The sequence below is a fragment of the Megalobrama amblycephala genome, linkage group LG6, assembly GCF_018812025.1.
Source record: "Megalobrama amblycephala isolate DHTTF-2021 linkage group LG6, ASM1881202v1, whole genome shotgun sequence".
Lineage (NCBI taxonomy): Eukaryota > Metazoa > Chordata > Actinopteri > Cypriniformes > Xenocyprididae > Megalobrama > Megalobrama amblycephala.
In genome coordinates this window covers 20,098,577-20,113,148 of record NC_063049.1, presented here as the reverse complement: position 1 = coordinate 20,113,148, position 14,572 = coordinate 20,098,577, and the positions used below count along the sequence as shown (strand labels likewise).

General features: G+C 38.2%; 1 protein-coding gene across 1 annotated transcript; it reads left to right on the top strand.

The window, feature by feature from the left end:
• The first annotated feature begins 296 nt into the window (after positions 1-296).
• zgc:162707 (UPF0524 protein C3orf70 homolog B) lies at positions 297-9,279 on the top strand. Its single transcript, XM_048193269.1, has 3 exons — positions 297-704; positions 972-1,160; positions 8,545-9,279. The coding sequence occupies exons 2-3, from the start codon at positions 977-979 to the stop codon at positions 9,132-9,134; spliced, it is 774 nt and encodes a 257-aa protein (XP_048049226.1). The 5' UTR covers positions 297-704; positions 972-976; the 3' UTR covers positions 9,135-9,279.
• The last annotated feature ends 5,293 nt before the right edge of the window (positions 9,280-14,572 follow it).

Here is a 14,572-nt window from a genome sequence, read left to right as displayed (position 1 = left end):
TAATTAAACGCCACTAAACCCCTGTGCTCATGCTTTTGAACTATGACCAAGATGGTGTATGAATCAAACTATGAAGACCAAATGAAATAATAATAATAATAATAATTACCTATAAAGAAAAGTAGTCAAATTAACAAAAATGAATAATTAATATTTTTAATGAATAATGAAAAAATAAAGAATATTTTTTAGAAAATCTTTCTGAAGGGTTTCATTATGTTCCTTACAATAAAATTGTGACCCTTTGTAATGACTCTGAGCGCCGTCTGCTGGTCAAGTGTTGTCCCAGCAGCTGTTTGCAGTATATTTTCCATCGGTGTGCGAGCAGCGCTCAGTCCCGCAGCAGCATCCACTGCGACTGCAGCACGAGGAGCTGACGCGCCGCCGGGCTCATGTTTCGCATAAGTTTCAATCTGCGCTGCTTTGCTGACCTTTTATTCCTCTTTAAATAGCGAACGCTCTAGGACCCCTTACATTGATGACTGTTCCTCAATACGGATCTGGCAGATATTTTAACTCAGTTCTATTGATATTTCTCTGGAAACCTATGAAGGATTATCCTCATCGAAAGCCATATCAGTTTAATGTGGAAAAAAAAATGTTCAGTACGACAACAGGGATCTTAATGCAGATGTTGTGGGAAGTTTAATGCAGATGTGTGATGGAAGGATATCATCAGCTGTAAGTGGTCAAACCTGAATAAGGTAGGCAAATCCAAACTCCAAATACTTTTATAGTTCGTATTATTTGACAGTACACTCTGCTGTTCATCATTGATTTTTAATGTATTACATGATAATATTATATAATACTATATCAAATCTATCATTAAAAACCTGTCATATACCGTAAAGTCCTCTAACACTTATTATTATTTGAGACTAAAACCTTCCTATTTGTAATGTATCTTAAATCAATAGGTGACCCTCTGGTTGACAGTGTATCTTCATTGCATGACTCTTCTCTTACAGTAACCATGGCTTACACCGGAGTGCAGAAGGCTTTGAAGAGTGATAAGTTAGATGAAGCTCAAGCTCTGGCCAAAAGCTGTGCAGGCAGACCGGACTTTCTCCCCTGTGATGGACTGTCCATCTGCGCAACACACAGCCACGGAAAGTGTTTCAAACTGCACTGGTGCTGCCATTTAGGCTGGTGTCACTGTAAGAGGTCAACTTCCAACATGCAGATACATTCTATTCTATTCTATTCTATTCTATTCTAAATACACTATGTGACACTTCAGTAAGTGTGCACTACTCTAAAATGAGAAGCGGTACAAAGTGTCATTCACTTCACGCAATAGTGCAGCTTACAGTATGATTTAAGATCACTGCCCACATATTCAATATAGCAGAAAATATGTCTACTCTTGATCATCTTGCAAGAGAAAAAAGGTTATGTAGTAAATACATGCATAATTTTTCATTTTCTTTACTATTTATATGAATCTACACTCTTAGAAGAAAAGGTTCTATATAAAACCTTAAAGGATTAGTTTCACTTCAGAATTCAAATTTCCTGATTTACTCACCCCCATGTCATCCAAGATGTTTATGTCGTTCTTTCTTCAGTCGAAAAGAAATTAAGGTTTTTGAGGAAAACATTCCAGGATTTTTCTCCATATAGTGGACTTCAACGGCTACCAACGGGTTGAAGGTCAAAATTGCAGTTTCAGTGCAGCTTCAAAGGGCTCTACACGATTCCAGACGAGGAATAAGGGTCATGTCTAGTGAAACGATCGGTCATTTTCTAAAAAATAAATAAATAATTATATACTTTTTAACCACAAATGCTTGTCTTGCACTAGCTGATGTAGGCGTAAGTACGCGGTAGGGCGAAAAACTCATTTTCTCCTCCAACTTCAAAGTCGTCCAACGTGTTTTTTTTTTTGTTTTTTTTTTAAAAGGCTTCGCTTTGTAAACACGTCCTCAGTACTTATGCCTACGTTTTGTTTTGTTTTTTAGAAAATAACGTTTTGCTAGACAAGACCCTTATTCCTCGTCTGGGATCGTGTAGAACAGTGGTTCCCTGGAGGACCCCCAACCCTGCACATTTTGTATGTTTCCCTCATATATCACACCTGATTCAACTCATGTGCTCATTAGTAGAGACAGCAAGACCTGAAATGGGTGTGTCAGAAATAGGGAGACATGGAAAATGTGCAGGGCTGTGGGTCCTCCAGGACAGGTTTGGGAACCACTGGTGTAGAACACTTTGAAGCTGCACTGAAACTGACATTTAGACCTTCAACCGTTTGGTAGCCGTTGAAGTCCAGTATATGGTGAAAAATCCTGGAATGTTTTCTAGGATATCTAGGACAGTATCAGTATACAGTATATATCCTTACCATCATGGGACCATTTTATGGATTTAGTCTTAATTTTGTTTTAATTCATTGTTCATTTTAGTTAAATTTTATGAATTAAACAGCTTGTAAACATACTTTGTCACTAAAAAAATCTAAATAACCTATTAAACATGAAAGTATTACATAAACTTTCAAGACATTTCTCCTTATATAGAACCTTTTTGGCATAAAGCGTTCTTTAAAATTAAATCAAGAACCCTTGGGATCAATATAGAACCACACTGAACCTTTTTTTTCTAAGAGTGTAGGGTTTCAAATATGACATTTATTTGAACAACACTATGCATTGTGTGTAAGATCACGCAACCTGTTTTTCTTATTTATTGTCACAGCTGTTTTGGTATCATTTATGAGCTTGTGTTGTCATCAGAAACTGCTGTCTGGTGTCACCTGGATGCTTTTTCAGCATTATATGGCTTCAGTTGTACCTGAGCACAAGCTTGAGAATTTCTTAGTAAGCAAGATGTGTAGATCTCACCAGCAAATCCACTGTGAGAGACCTCTATAGCTGACTTTATCAAAGCAGACATTACCCTTCCTGAACCTTGGCGTCACCTCTATATTCTCCAGTCGTTATCTGGACATTACCCTAAATCCACCGGTCATCTGCATATACACACAGGAAGCGTCTGCTCTTGCTCCTTTAGCAGGATGTTCACTTCCTCTAGTTCACGTCACTCTGACTGAGTTCAGGTCCTGAGTGATTGTAAAAGCTTCCATTGTGTTTAAGGGAGGTAAATGTCAGAGCCCTTTAGAACTGTGTGAACAGATCAAACCGTATTTAATACCCTCTCATGACACTTCTAGCATGGGAACTGAACTTTATTGAGTTCAGCCATCAAATAATAAATGAATATTATCCTCAATGGGCATCACAGTAGTTTTTTGATTTCCTCTATATTTTCGATTAATCCCATTCTTTTCCAGATCAGATCTATCTATCTATCTATCTATCTATCTATCTATCTATCTATCTATCTATCTATCTATCTATCTATCTATCTATCTATCTATCTATCTAAACAAAAGCATGTCTGTAATCAACATAAATTCTAATGTAATACTGGTCTACAAATGCAGTTCATCATTTGCATGCAGTTTTATAATTTGTATGATTTCATGCATCCACATTGTGAGATATGAACTTGCAAAATAATGAATTTGGATTGTAGGATAGTGGGAGACACTCAGTGTTTTTCATTTATTTTTTATTTGTGTATGTCCTTTATCAGTTTGTGCACATGATGACAGCTATAATCTGCCATTATTGCAATAGAGAAAGATGATTATGTTAATGCATGCTTTTGGTTTATCAGCCAGCACACTTGCCCTGTGAGAACTGCCAAATGGTGCTCCTTTGTGAGAAGCACTAAATGTACCATCAAATTACAAACACAACATGCTCACCCTGATATGTATTGTTTAGTATACTGGATCTGTTGAATAATTCATGGCTGGAAATCCTGGAGCTTTGGTGCGCAACTGTATGAACTAAGACTAAAATGACACCTAGCACAAATTGTGACTGTTATTCATGATTCGATGCGTGGCTCATTATCAGGGGAAGCACTTTCATGATAGATCTACAGATCTTTTGCATTAGATGAACACTTAAAGGGATAGTTCACCCAAAAATGAAAATTCTGTCATCATTTAGTCACCTTCAAGTTGTTCCAAACCTGTATGAATTTCTTTCTTCAACTGAACACAATAGAAGATATTTTGAAGAATGTTGATAACCAAACAGTTGATGGACCCCATTGACTTCCATAGTATTTTTTTTTTTTTTCTTGAAAGAAATAAATTGACACTTTTATTTAGCAAGGATGCTTAAATTTGATCAAAGGTAACAGTAACTTACGTTTTTGCAAATAAAAAAAAAAAGTATTTCAGTTTCCCCATCACGGTTTTCAAAAAAACATTTATAATAATAATAAAAATGTTTTCTTGTGCAGGAAAGCAGCATATAATTAGAAGACTGTAGTAATGAAGCTGAAAATTCAGCTTTACCATTAGAGGAATAAATTATATTTTCAAATAGAGAACTGTTATGTTGAATTATAATAATATTTTTGATCAAATAAATTCAGCCTTGTTGAGCATCAGAGATTTCTTGTAAAAACATTTAAAAAAAAAAATCTAACTGACCCCACTGAATGGGAATTGCTAAGTAAAAAAATATCCCCAAAATTCAGTTTCTGTTCTTTATTGTGTTGTTGTCTTACCTCTTCTTATGGTGCAATGAGAGCCCCAGTAGGACGCCGCTGTGTTATGGTGTACATTGTGATGATTTATTAATATTGCTCCCGCACAGCACCACACTGCATATGATACAGACAGCTTTTCTGTGCTGTGTTTGGGTTTGACAGTATCCAGTCATACTCTGAGCAAATCCAGGGCTGTGGTGAGAGAGCAGAAGCTGTGAGAGCGGCATCTGCACTCCAGGCGTGTACGTGCTGCTTAGTGATGTTATGTGGCCATGTGTGAAACGTTGGAGAAGGAAGCCTCCTGTTTTTGGCTCTGTGCCCGCAGCTCCAGCTGTCAAACTTTGATTTCCTCTCTGAGCTCTGTTCTGGCTTGGAGATCCGGTCCTTGTCCAACAGATTTATAAAACAAAGAACCGACAGAAGTCTGTAAATGAATTCCAAACCGTACAAGTGGAACCTCTATTGTTGATTGCACATGAGAAAAGTGCAGTGAAATAATTGTGTTCCGCTCAGTTGAGATAGTCGGTACCGCCTGCAATTTGCTTCATTCGCTCTCTTCACAGGACATGTTTGGAATCTCATTAGAATGTAATGAGTTTGTTTTGCTTTTGTATTTCTTTTTGTTGTCTTTGCTTTTCTTGGCCAGATATGTTTATTAAGTTCCACCGAATTTATTACAGAAATCATATCAAATCTCAGGGCTGCAGTAATTGTTTGCTTATAGAACTTCAATTACTTGTAGAAATGTCCATATTTATATGTCCAGTTATTTATAATTTTTTTGTATTAATAATATACTGCTTTAGTAGTAGTATTAGTAGTATCTGTTTCATTACACTACTGCAGATATTGTATTATTTCTTTAAATTATTGCAGTATATATTATTATTTTGTATATCAGTACAAACGAGGATATAAAATGCTGCCCAAATATGTTTTTGAATGGTTTGAATTTAAATTAATCTATTCACTAAAATGAATCAAACGCCCCAATGCTTGATATGAGAGAGTCATTTAACTTTTTTACTTGATGCTTAAAATTCACTTTAGTTAGTAGTGTCACTTTTAGTTAGTTAAAACATGGAATAGTCATCTTTACAGCACCAATCACAAGATATTTGACAGTTGTTGTCTTATGCATTCTCAAGTGTCCTGTATAAATCCGTTCTGGGAAAGCATGGATGGGGCTGCTGTCATATTTTATCTCTGTAGAGCTGACTCCTGTATAATTCAGGGGATGCTTTTGAGAAAGAGGCAGACGGAGGGTGTGCATGTGAGAACCTTAGACAGAGAGATATGAGACAAGAGACTTACTGTCAAAGGCCATGAGCGAGTGAGTGGATGTGGATCTGGGCCTTATAACAAGGGATTAGTGTTGTCATAGATGTCCTGATCACACCCCGGCTGCATTCTGCCAGATGTGTGGAACGAGACGGAAATGAGTTGAATGCTATACTGCCTCTCCCACCCTCTCTGGACTTTTCATTTTGACAGTTTTTTAACAAAGCTGAATTTTGACATTGTTTCAACAAAGTGAGGTCAAATAGGAATGACAAATAGGACAAAAAATAAAAATAAAAATAAAAAATATTCCTTGATCAAAATTTTGATTAGGTTCTCTCAAATTCTAATCAATAATATTTACAGTATGATTTAAATGTATGATTTTTTTTTATTTTGAAATATAGTGTTTTAACAAAGCTGCAGAGAAGAGTTATTCAGAAATCATCATATTATTGACACCAAAGCCATGAGCACATTCACGTGGGGGATTCAGGGATAAAATGGCATGAAGAAAAGCAAATATGTTTAAAATGTGGGGTCAGAAATGCCCATGTCATGAATTTTATTTAAACATATTTATAAAATAAAACAGATAAAACATTCGTCTTATTATCTGTACAACCTTGAAAACGTTTTTATTTGATATCTCACATGTGGCATATTTCATTATATTCTATTTACGGCCCACCTAGCTGGTTTGGTATGTCCACAGACACTATAGTGACCTATAGCTGTCAGATTAGTTCTGTATTACAGTGCATGTTGTTAAACGTGTAGCTAATATTAAGTAGTATTTGGTGACCTACATGTACTATCCCTTTAAAATGTGAAGAAAACACTCCCAACTCCAAAGTTTGGAACTGAGATTCCATTAAGATGTATTGTGGAGCGTTTATTCTATTATATGATGTAATATATGATATGATATATGTACATTATTTACTGCTATTTTTGTATTTCATGTTGATTGGATTTTATAATTAACAGCCATACAGCCAACAGATTAATAATTTATTTCACATACAGTATTTGATTATTAGTGATTCATCTTGGCAGTGGTGCTGTTACTCATTTCATATATATATATATATATATATATATATATATAGAGAGAGAGAGAGAGAGAGAGAGAGAGAGAGAAGAATTAAAGCTACAGTAACAGGGTCAAACGAAGGGTGGAAAATGATCATGCAAAACTCTTTTGGGGGCAAGAAACATTGACTAACATGAACTATGATAAAAAAATATGAAATGCTACAATGTGTAGAATAAGCATTAATTAATTCTATGAAAGTAGTATTACTGCACTGTAATACAACCTCAGTGGATTACAGCATAACCTTCTATTTGGATGATTCCTTTTTTATCTCTCATTATGTGCACAGGTTTATTTTTATTATGTAATGAAATATGTTTCAGTGAATTACACTTGACTATTTTATATTTTTGGTCTCTCTTTTCTGACTGCAAATCCAAAGATGAACTAAACTGGTGTGTGGTAGTAGTTTTCATTAGCATGTAGATAGACGCCACAGGTTTTTTTGATAACTGTCTCCATGTGAGATACTAATATGTGTGCTTTAATGAAAACAAAATAGATTTATTTGTAAATGATGATGACTTTCAGACCAGAGGCTGGCATTAATACTGCAGTGCACTGCAAGAGACTGAACATAATGAAGCAACCTGTGAGTTTTAATGCAATGCATATCTCCTTTTTTTTTTGTTTCAGTTATACTTAAAGTTTTGCTACCTAAATATTCTCAAAGCCTTAATTTGAATTTACTACTTCAACCTGGTGTCATGACGAAAACGTACCTGTGGGCACGTTTTCGCGAGTCGCGAAATACGTACCAATGAGTACATATCGCTGCAGTTTCGCTCTGAAATGTCCACTGAGTGGCACTAAAAGCGTGGTTTTTTTTTTTTTTGCCGGAGCAGATAATAGGGTGAATGCGGTACGTTTTTATGACGTTGCTTTTTAGACGAATCGCCGCAGTTCTCGATTTGACATTTGCGCTCCGTTTTGTTTTAAAATAACTTCCCACTGACACTACGCCTAAACCTACCTGAACGTGATGTAAGAAGCGTCCACGATCGTGTGCCGTTTTTCAGCTCGTTTAGATCTCTCTTTGAGCTCTCTTTTTTTTTTGCCGTCAGTCGCCTTTCACGGGATTCGTACCCAGGCAGGGGGAGTCGACTCCTCGCCGCAAGTCCAACTCCGTATCGGCTGAACTACCGAGCAAGCTTGGTTACGGCCAAAAAAAGCGAAAAGCGTAGAGCCGGAAAGTCCAAAGTACGTTCGTTTACAAATCGGGCACTCTGGTCAGATGCGTTTTGAAGTCGTAACATGATATTGCGTGAGGAGACGCCAAAACGAGTCTTTACGAATCCATAATCCGACCCCAGCCGTCATCGAAACCGTGTGTGAAAATGAGCAAAAGCGCTTATCCGCGTTTTACCGGCCTCTAGCGTTCGTTTCTGTCGGAAACTGCAGCGAGACGTACTCGTCGGTATGTAATTTTGTGTCTCGCGAAAACGTGCCCACGGGTATGTCTCTCCTATGAGACCAGGTTGTACTGCTTGCTTCAGTCTTGTTGATGTAATACAATTTTAGAACACAAATTAGTATGTGCTTTCTGATAGATATTCAGGTAATGATCTCCTTTTACTCTGTCTGTCCAGGTAAATATGTGTACCAGCCCATGACCAATGTCGCTCAGCTACCCAGCACACCTGTGCCGGTTGCTCCATCTGACTGCACTGACACCATTGATCTGTCCATCTCTCTGACTGAACGCTTCCTCCGCATCTCCCCCTGTTTCCTGCCACCGCCTTGTCCCGAGTCCCCAAAATACTGCAACATTGCCGAACTGTTTATCGATGATTACATTGTCAAACGCATCAACGGCAAGATGTGCTACGTTCAGCGGCCTCCAGTTCACATGGAGGCCCCTATTAGCCCACCTCAGATAAAGCCTGCTTGTCTGATAGCACAGAAACAGCACACTAAAGACAAGCAAACAGTTGAGGAGACTGTTAAAGGACCAAAAATGGGCCACTGCTCTTCGCCCTCCAGCTCCGAGGACTCAGGGATCAATGCTTTGGGAGGACATTATCTGGAGTCCTGTGAGGAAGAGTCTGAGGAAGAGGATGAACTTAGCACAGATGGACACTCTAGTCCGGGAAGTCTATGGGAACAGGATGAATGCACACTACTGTCCCCTTCCAAATCCATTGTGGAGATTATTGAAAATATTGAAACTACTGTGTGATATTTCTAGATTGCATATTTGCTCTATCTGTTCTTTTCGCATCTCTCTCTCTCTCTCTTTGTCTGACAAAATTAACTCATTGTGTTAAAAGAAATATTGTATGTAGAGGAAAATGCTTCACCCATAAAGACATTGCTACACTTTACATTTGTCTCTGATCTACATTTCTACTCTCATTGTCATATGATCTTATATTTGAGGTTTATTAGCACAGTTCTTGACTTTAAATCTGCACTACGAAAGACTTTTTGGATAAAAATGAACCAAATACCATCATTGATTGAGTACATAAAAACACTTTGCAGAATTGTGTTCTTGCCTTACCACAATTCAGGTGATTTATAGTAGTAGGCCTATAGCAATTCATTCAAAATGAATCAAGGAACTGGGGGTAATTCATTCAAAATGAGTTCTTTTTTGAGTGAACAGGTTTTTGTGGGATATTTCGTGTTTATGTCATTTGTCCTTGCATTTTTACAGTGCTCAACGTAAATGAGTAACATTTTTAACAATATCTCAATGAACACAAAAACAATTTCCAAAATGTTGACAAGACTAAGTTTAATATAACATCTGTTTAACTTATAACATGAAAGTAAGGTTAATAATATAACTTAGAGAACAAAATTTTCTGTTTTACTCAAATTAGGGTGATGCAAAAATGAGTACAACCCACTGAAAATCTCTGGAGCAAAGCTAAATTTTAGACTATAAATGTCTAATTTAACAAGAATTCAACCACAGGTGAGTTTAATTATTCATTACACAGGTGTCCAGCAGACAGTTGACTATAAAACGGTGTTAAAACCCCTTCCCATTTCATGCTGTCAGCAATGGCACCACATGGAAGAGAAATGTCACATCCAGATCCAGCTCCTCCCACTTTACATATGCTTAAACCTACCCATCTCCACCTCCTGATCCCCAAACCTACCCATCTCCACCTCCTGATCCCTAAACCTACCTGTCTCCATCTCCTCATCCATAAACCTACCTGTCTCCACCTTCTCATCCCTAAACCTACCTGTCTCCACCTCCTCATCCATAAACCTACCTGTCTTCACCTCCTCATTCATAAACCTACCTGTCTTCACCTCCTCATCCATAAACCTACCTGTCTCCACCTCCTCATCCCTAAACCTACCTGTCTCCACCTCCTCATCCATAAACCTACCTGTCTCCATCTCCTCATCCATAAACCTACCTGTCTCCACCTCCTCATCCCTAAACCTACCTGTCTCCACCTCCTCATCCATAAACCTACCTGTCTCCACCTCCTCATCCATAAACCTACCTGTCTTCACCTCCTCATTCATAAACCTACCTGTCTCCACCTCCTGTCAGTAATGGCACCACATGGAAGAGAAATGTCACATCCAGATCCAACTCCTCCCACTTTACATATGCTTAAACCTACCCATCTCCACCTCCTGATCCCTAAACCTACCTGTCTCCATCTCCTCATCCATAAACCTACCTGTCTCCACCTCCTCATCCCTAAACCTACCTGTCTCCACCTCCTCATCCATAAACCTACCTGTCTCCATCTCCTCATCCATAAACCTACCTGTCTCCACCTCCTCATCCCTAAACCTACCTGTCTCCACCTCCTCATCCATAAACCTACCTGTCTCCACCTCCTCATCCATAAACCTACCTGTCTTCACCTCCTCATTCATAAACCTACCTGTCTCCACCTCCTGTCAGTAATGGCACCACATGGAAGAGAAATGTCACATCCAGATCCAACTCCTCCCACTTTACATATGCTTAAACCTACCCATCTCCACCTCCTGATCCCTAAACCTACCCGTCTCCACCTCCTGATCCCTAAACCTACCTGTCTCCACCTCCTGATCCCTAAACCTACCTGTCTCCACCTCCTCATCCATAAACTTACCTGTCTCCACCTCCTCATCCATAAACCTACCTGTCTCCACCTCCTCATACCTAAACCTACCTGTCTCCACCTCCTCATCCATAAACCTACCTGTCTCCACCTCCTCATCCCTAAACCTACCCGTCTCCACCTCCTGATCCCTAAACCTACCCGTCTCCACCCCCTGATCCCTAAACCTACCCGTCTCCACCCCTGATCCCTAAACCCACCCGTCTCCACCTCCTCATCCCTAAACCTACCCGTCTCCACCTCCTGATCCCTAAACCTACCCGTCTCCACCCCCTGAACCCTAAACCTACCTGTCTCCACCTCCTGATCCCTAAACCTACCTGTCTCAACCCCTGATCCCTAAACCCACCTGTCTCCACCTCCTGATCCCTAAACCTACCTGTCTCCACCTCCTGATCCCTAAACCTACCCATCTCCACCCCCTGGATCTGGATCCTGGATATCGTGTTCTGCAGTGAGGAGCTACTGAAATTTTGCCTTATTATAGCCTAGATGTCAGGGCTGTGTTTGGGCAATTATTAGGTGTCTTTTAAATGCAAAATTGCTTGCTGGGTTGTGTAGCTAGTAAGATATGGTGATCACATGCAACCATGCAGCCTCAAACAATAGACTTGTTCAACCTGAAGCAGTGCTGCACAGACCAATCGGTGTATGACATCAAAGGCTCCATTTGCTCAAAGCCACTTGAAGGCAAGCCTGCAACATTAGCTGAAAAAAGCTTAACACCTGCTAATGCTGTGGTACATAGGAAAGGAGACCAGAGGCCGTTTTTTTTTTTTTTTTTTTTTTAAATAGATGCCAGTGGAGGAGAGGCTTCACTATGCTGAATAAACCACTTTTGTGAGGAAATAGCTAATCATTCAGCATGTTTCATTTTGGATTTATCTATTTTTAGAGTTTACACCAAAAAATGCTGTTTTATAAGAGAAATCACGGACAATTGTGCGACAGGTGGGATTCAGTTTACGGCACTTCTCACTCATTTCTATGGTCCGCAAACAGTGATTGACTGTTGCACAACTAATTAACAACAAAATTCAAGGCTCAAGGCTGTAATGTGAATGGTTATCAAGGCACACATGAATCAAGTTAGCCTTTATGCTTTTTCCAATGGTAAAGCTACTGACACAAACACCGCTTGAAGTCGAACACACCTAATAACTTTGTAAGTAACTTGCAACTTTATGATTCCACCACTGATGGCGATATAGAGGCCAATGTATTGTAGTGCAACTTTAAGAAATGCAACAAATAAATGACATCTCTGCTCTTAAACCTGCTACCACATTATAACAGATTGTAACCAGTTGACCAGTATATGAAGTTAAATGTGAAATATTTGCCACCTTGGACCTTTCTAAGTGAATATCTCATTCTGAAGGAGTGCTGTTTTCATGAGTTTAGAGAGCAGAGGTGATACTGAAAGCTGGCATCTTGTCAACCATCACCGAAGAGGTCAGTGCTTTAGATATGTCATTTTTCATGTTCTTTTAAAAGGGCAGAGTAACAGACAAGGTATACATTTTATTCATCCCTTATGTGTGTTCCCTGGAAATCAAACTTATAACAGTGGTGTTCTTAGCACCCTACTCTAGCAGAGGAACTACAGTAGCAGATGCAATGTGCTTTAACCTATCATGATGCTTTAACTATTTTTAGCTAGGTTCAACATTCCTGGTAGTTTGGGAGAGGAAAAGGCTTTGTTGGTCTTTGATAATTTAATAGTCTCTAACTCTAAGTGCTGAATATGACTGTCCTTTCAAATGACTTATGTAAGACTATTCAAAGCCCTCTGCAGTGCCGACATAATGCATTTTCATCAAGGTTAATCCTATTACAATACACATAACATGAATAGGGCACATCATGAACGTTGGATGCAAATTATATACTATTATTGATATTAGTCATAAATGTTCCCAGCAATTATGGCCATAATTGTCAAATCCTTCAGTTCTCTTGCCAGGTCTAACAAAGAGTAGCAGGTGTCTTTTGATATAAAGATTTCTTTTAGCTCAACTGTCATTATCTTTAACGGTATGGTACTCACTGATAAGATTTTTCTTAGGTCATATTATTGCAATTTTCATAAAATGTTTTTCTTTTGCCTTTAATTTTAAGATGTTATTGCCTTTATATGTGAAATGTCCTTTAATTCCAACTTTTAGATTCACATGGTCTGTGGATACAGCCTTTATGATAAGTATGAATAATAGTTTTAAAACAAAAAGTTGCCCAGATTAAGACACCAGCCAGATGGCGCACTGCATAAAGCTAGATATAATATAATCAGTATTTCCTGAGCTCAGATCAAACAACGGACATGTCAAACGTGATGAAATTTGCAAAGGTCATGATATTTTAGTGTATCTAGCCATGTCATAAAATCAGCTTAGATGCTTGGGGGAAAAAATCTTTTCTCCAAAATTGTTACTAAATTGGTACTAAAATGTAGTGCTATTTGAATCCATCAGTGGATGATGAAATAAAAAAAAAAAATCATCCTTAAGTTTTCTGGAGAAAACATGAGTGGTGCTTGCCGCCGCGTTGTTCATCGTGATTGCCAGGGCACTGCTTATACGGCTGCTAAGGTTTTCTGAGCAGTGTTGGGGAAAATTACTTTTAAAAGTAATGCATTACAGTATTGTACAGATATTACACATTTAGTCTAGATAACTACAATAACCATCATATTTACACAGCGCACACAACATCTCTGCAATTTATTTCTCTTAACATAGGAACAGGACAGCTGTCAGTCAATAAATGTGAAAAAAAAGTGTAGATAGTGTGGACAAAATGTAGATATTTTGCTGTAAATTGAAAAAGTAATGTGTTACTTTACTAGTTACTTGAAAAAGTAATCTGATTACGTAACTCAAGTTACTTGTAATGCGTTACCCCCAACACTGGTTCTGAGTGATTTAGTTTGTTGTTATTCAGTTCCTATTGTGTTCTGGGTGGTTGCTAAGTCATTCTTGTTTATTTTCCTATAAATGTGTAGTAGGCCTAATAGCATACCTTTATTTTATATGCTGCACAATTTGAGGAATCATTCATATGCATATCAGAAACAGGATGAGGTATGTGCTCAAGTTATTACTTACGGTGGATTTACCGGTGTTCAGTGAAATTTCACAGGAAAAACCCAGTCATTTCAATAGGAATTCATGTGAATGAAATGAAGGCGAAAGATTTCCACATGCTGATTTCACAACGTGTTCAAGCTGATCACGCAAATTCACCACAGAAATTTGAAATGCTTGGTTTGAAAGTAACTTCTGTGTGAGCTATGTCTCTTACATTGCTGTAATATTGACAATAGAGAATGGACCTGTTTGCTGACAAAATTTCAGCGAAATTTCACTACTGTGACCATAGCTTTAGAATTAGTTATGTATGAATGACAATAGTGATATTTGTCATTATTATCAAATTCTAATAATGTTTTCCCAAATCACCATCAGAAACAGGTTTGTAGTTATGCAAAGACTTCAAAAGTAACACTCATATTGCACTGCAGGCTGCA

What these genes read in the sequence shown, in the direction of transcription:
- zgc:162707 (XM_048193269.1), top strand. Translation starts at nt 977, where the DNA reads ATGGCTTACACCGGAGTGCAGAAGGCTTTGAAGAGTGATAAGTTAGAT. An exon ending in CCATTTAGGCTGGTGTCACT is followed by an intron (nt 1,161 to 8,544) that starts GTAAGAGGTCAA and finishes CTGTCTGTCCAG; the next exon opens with GTAAATATGTGTACCAGCCC.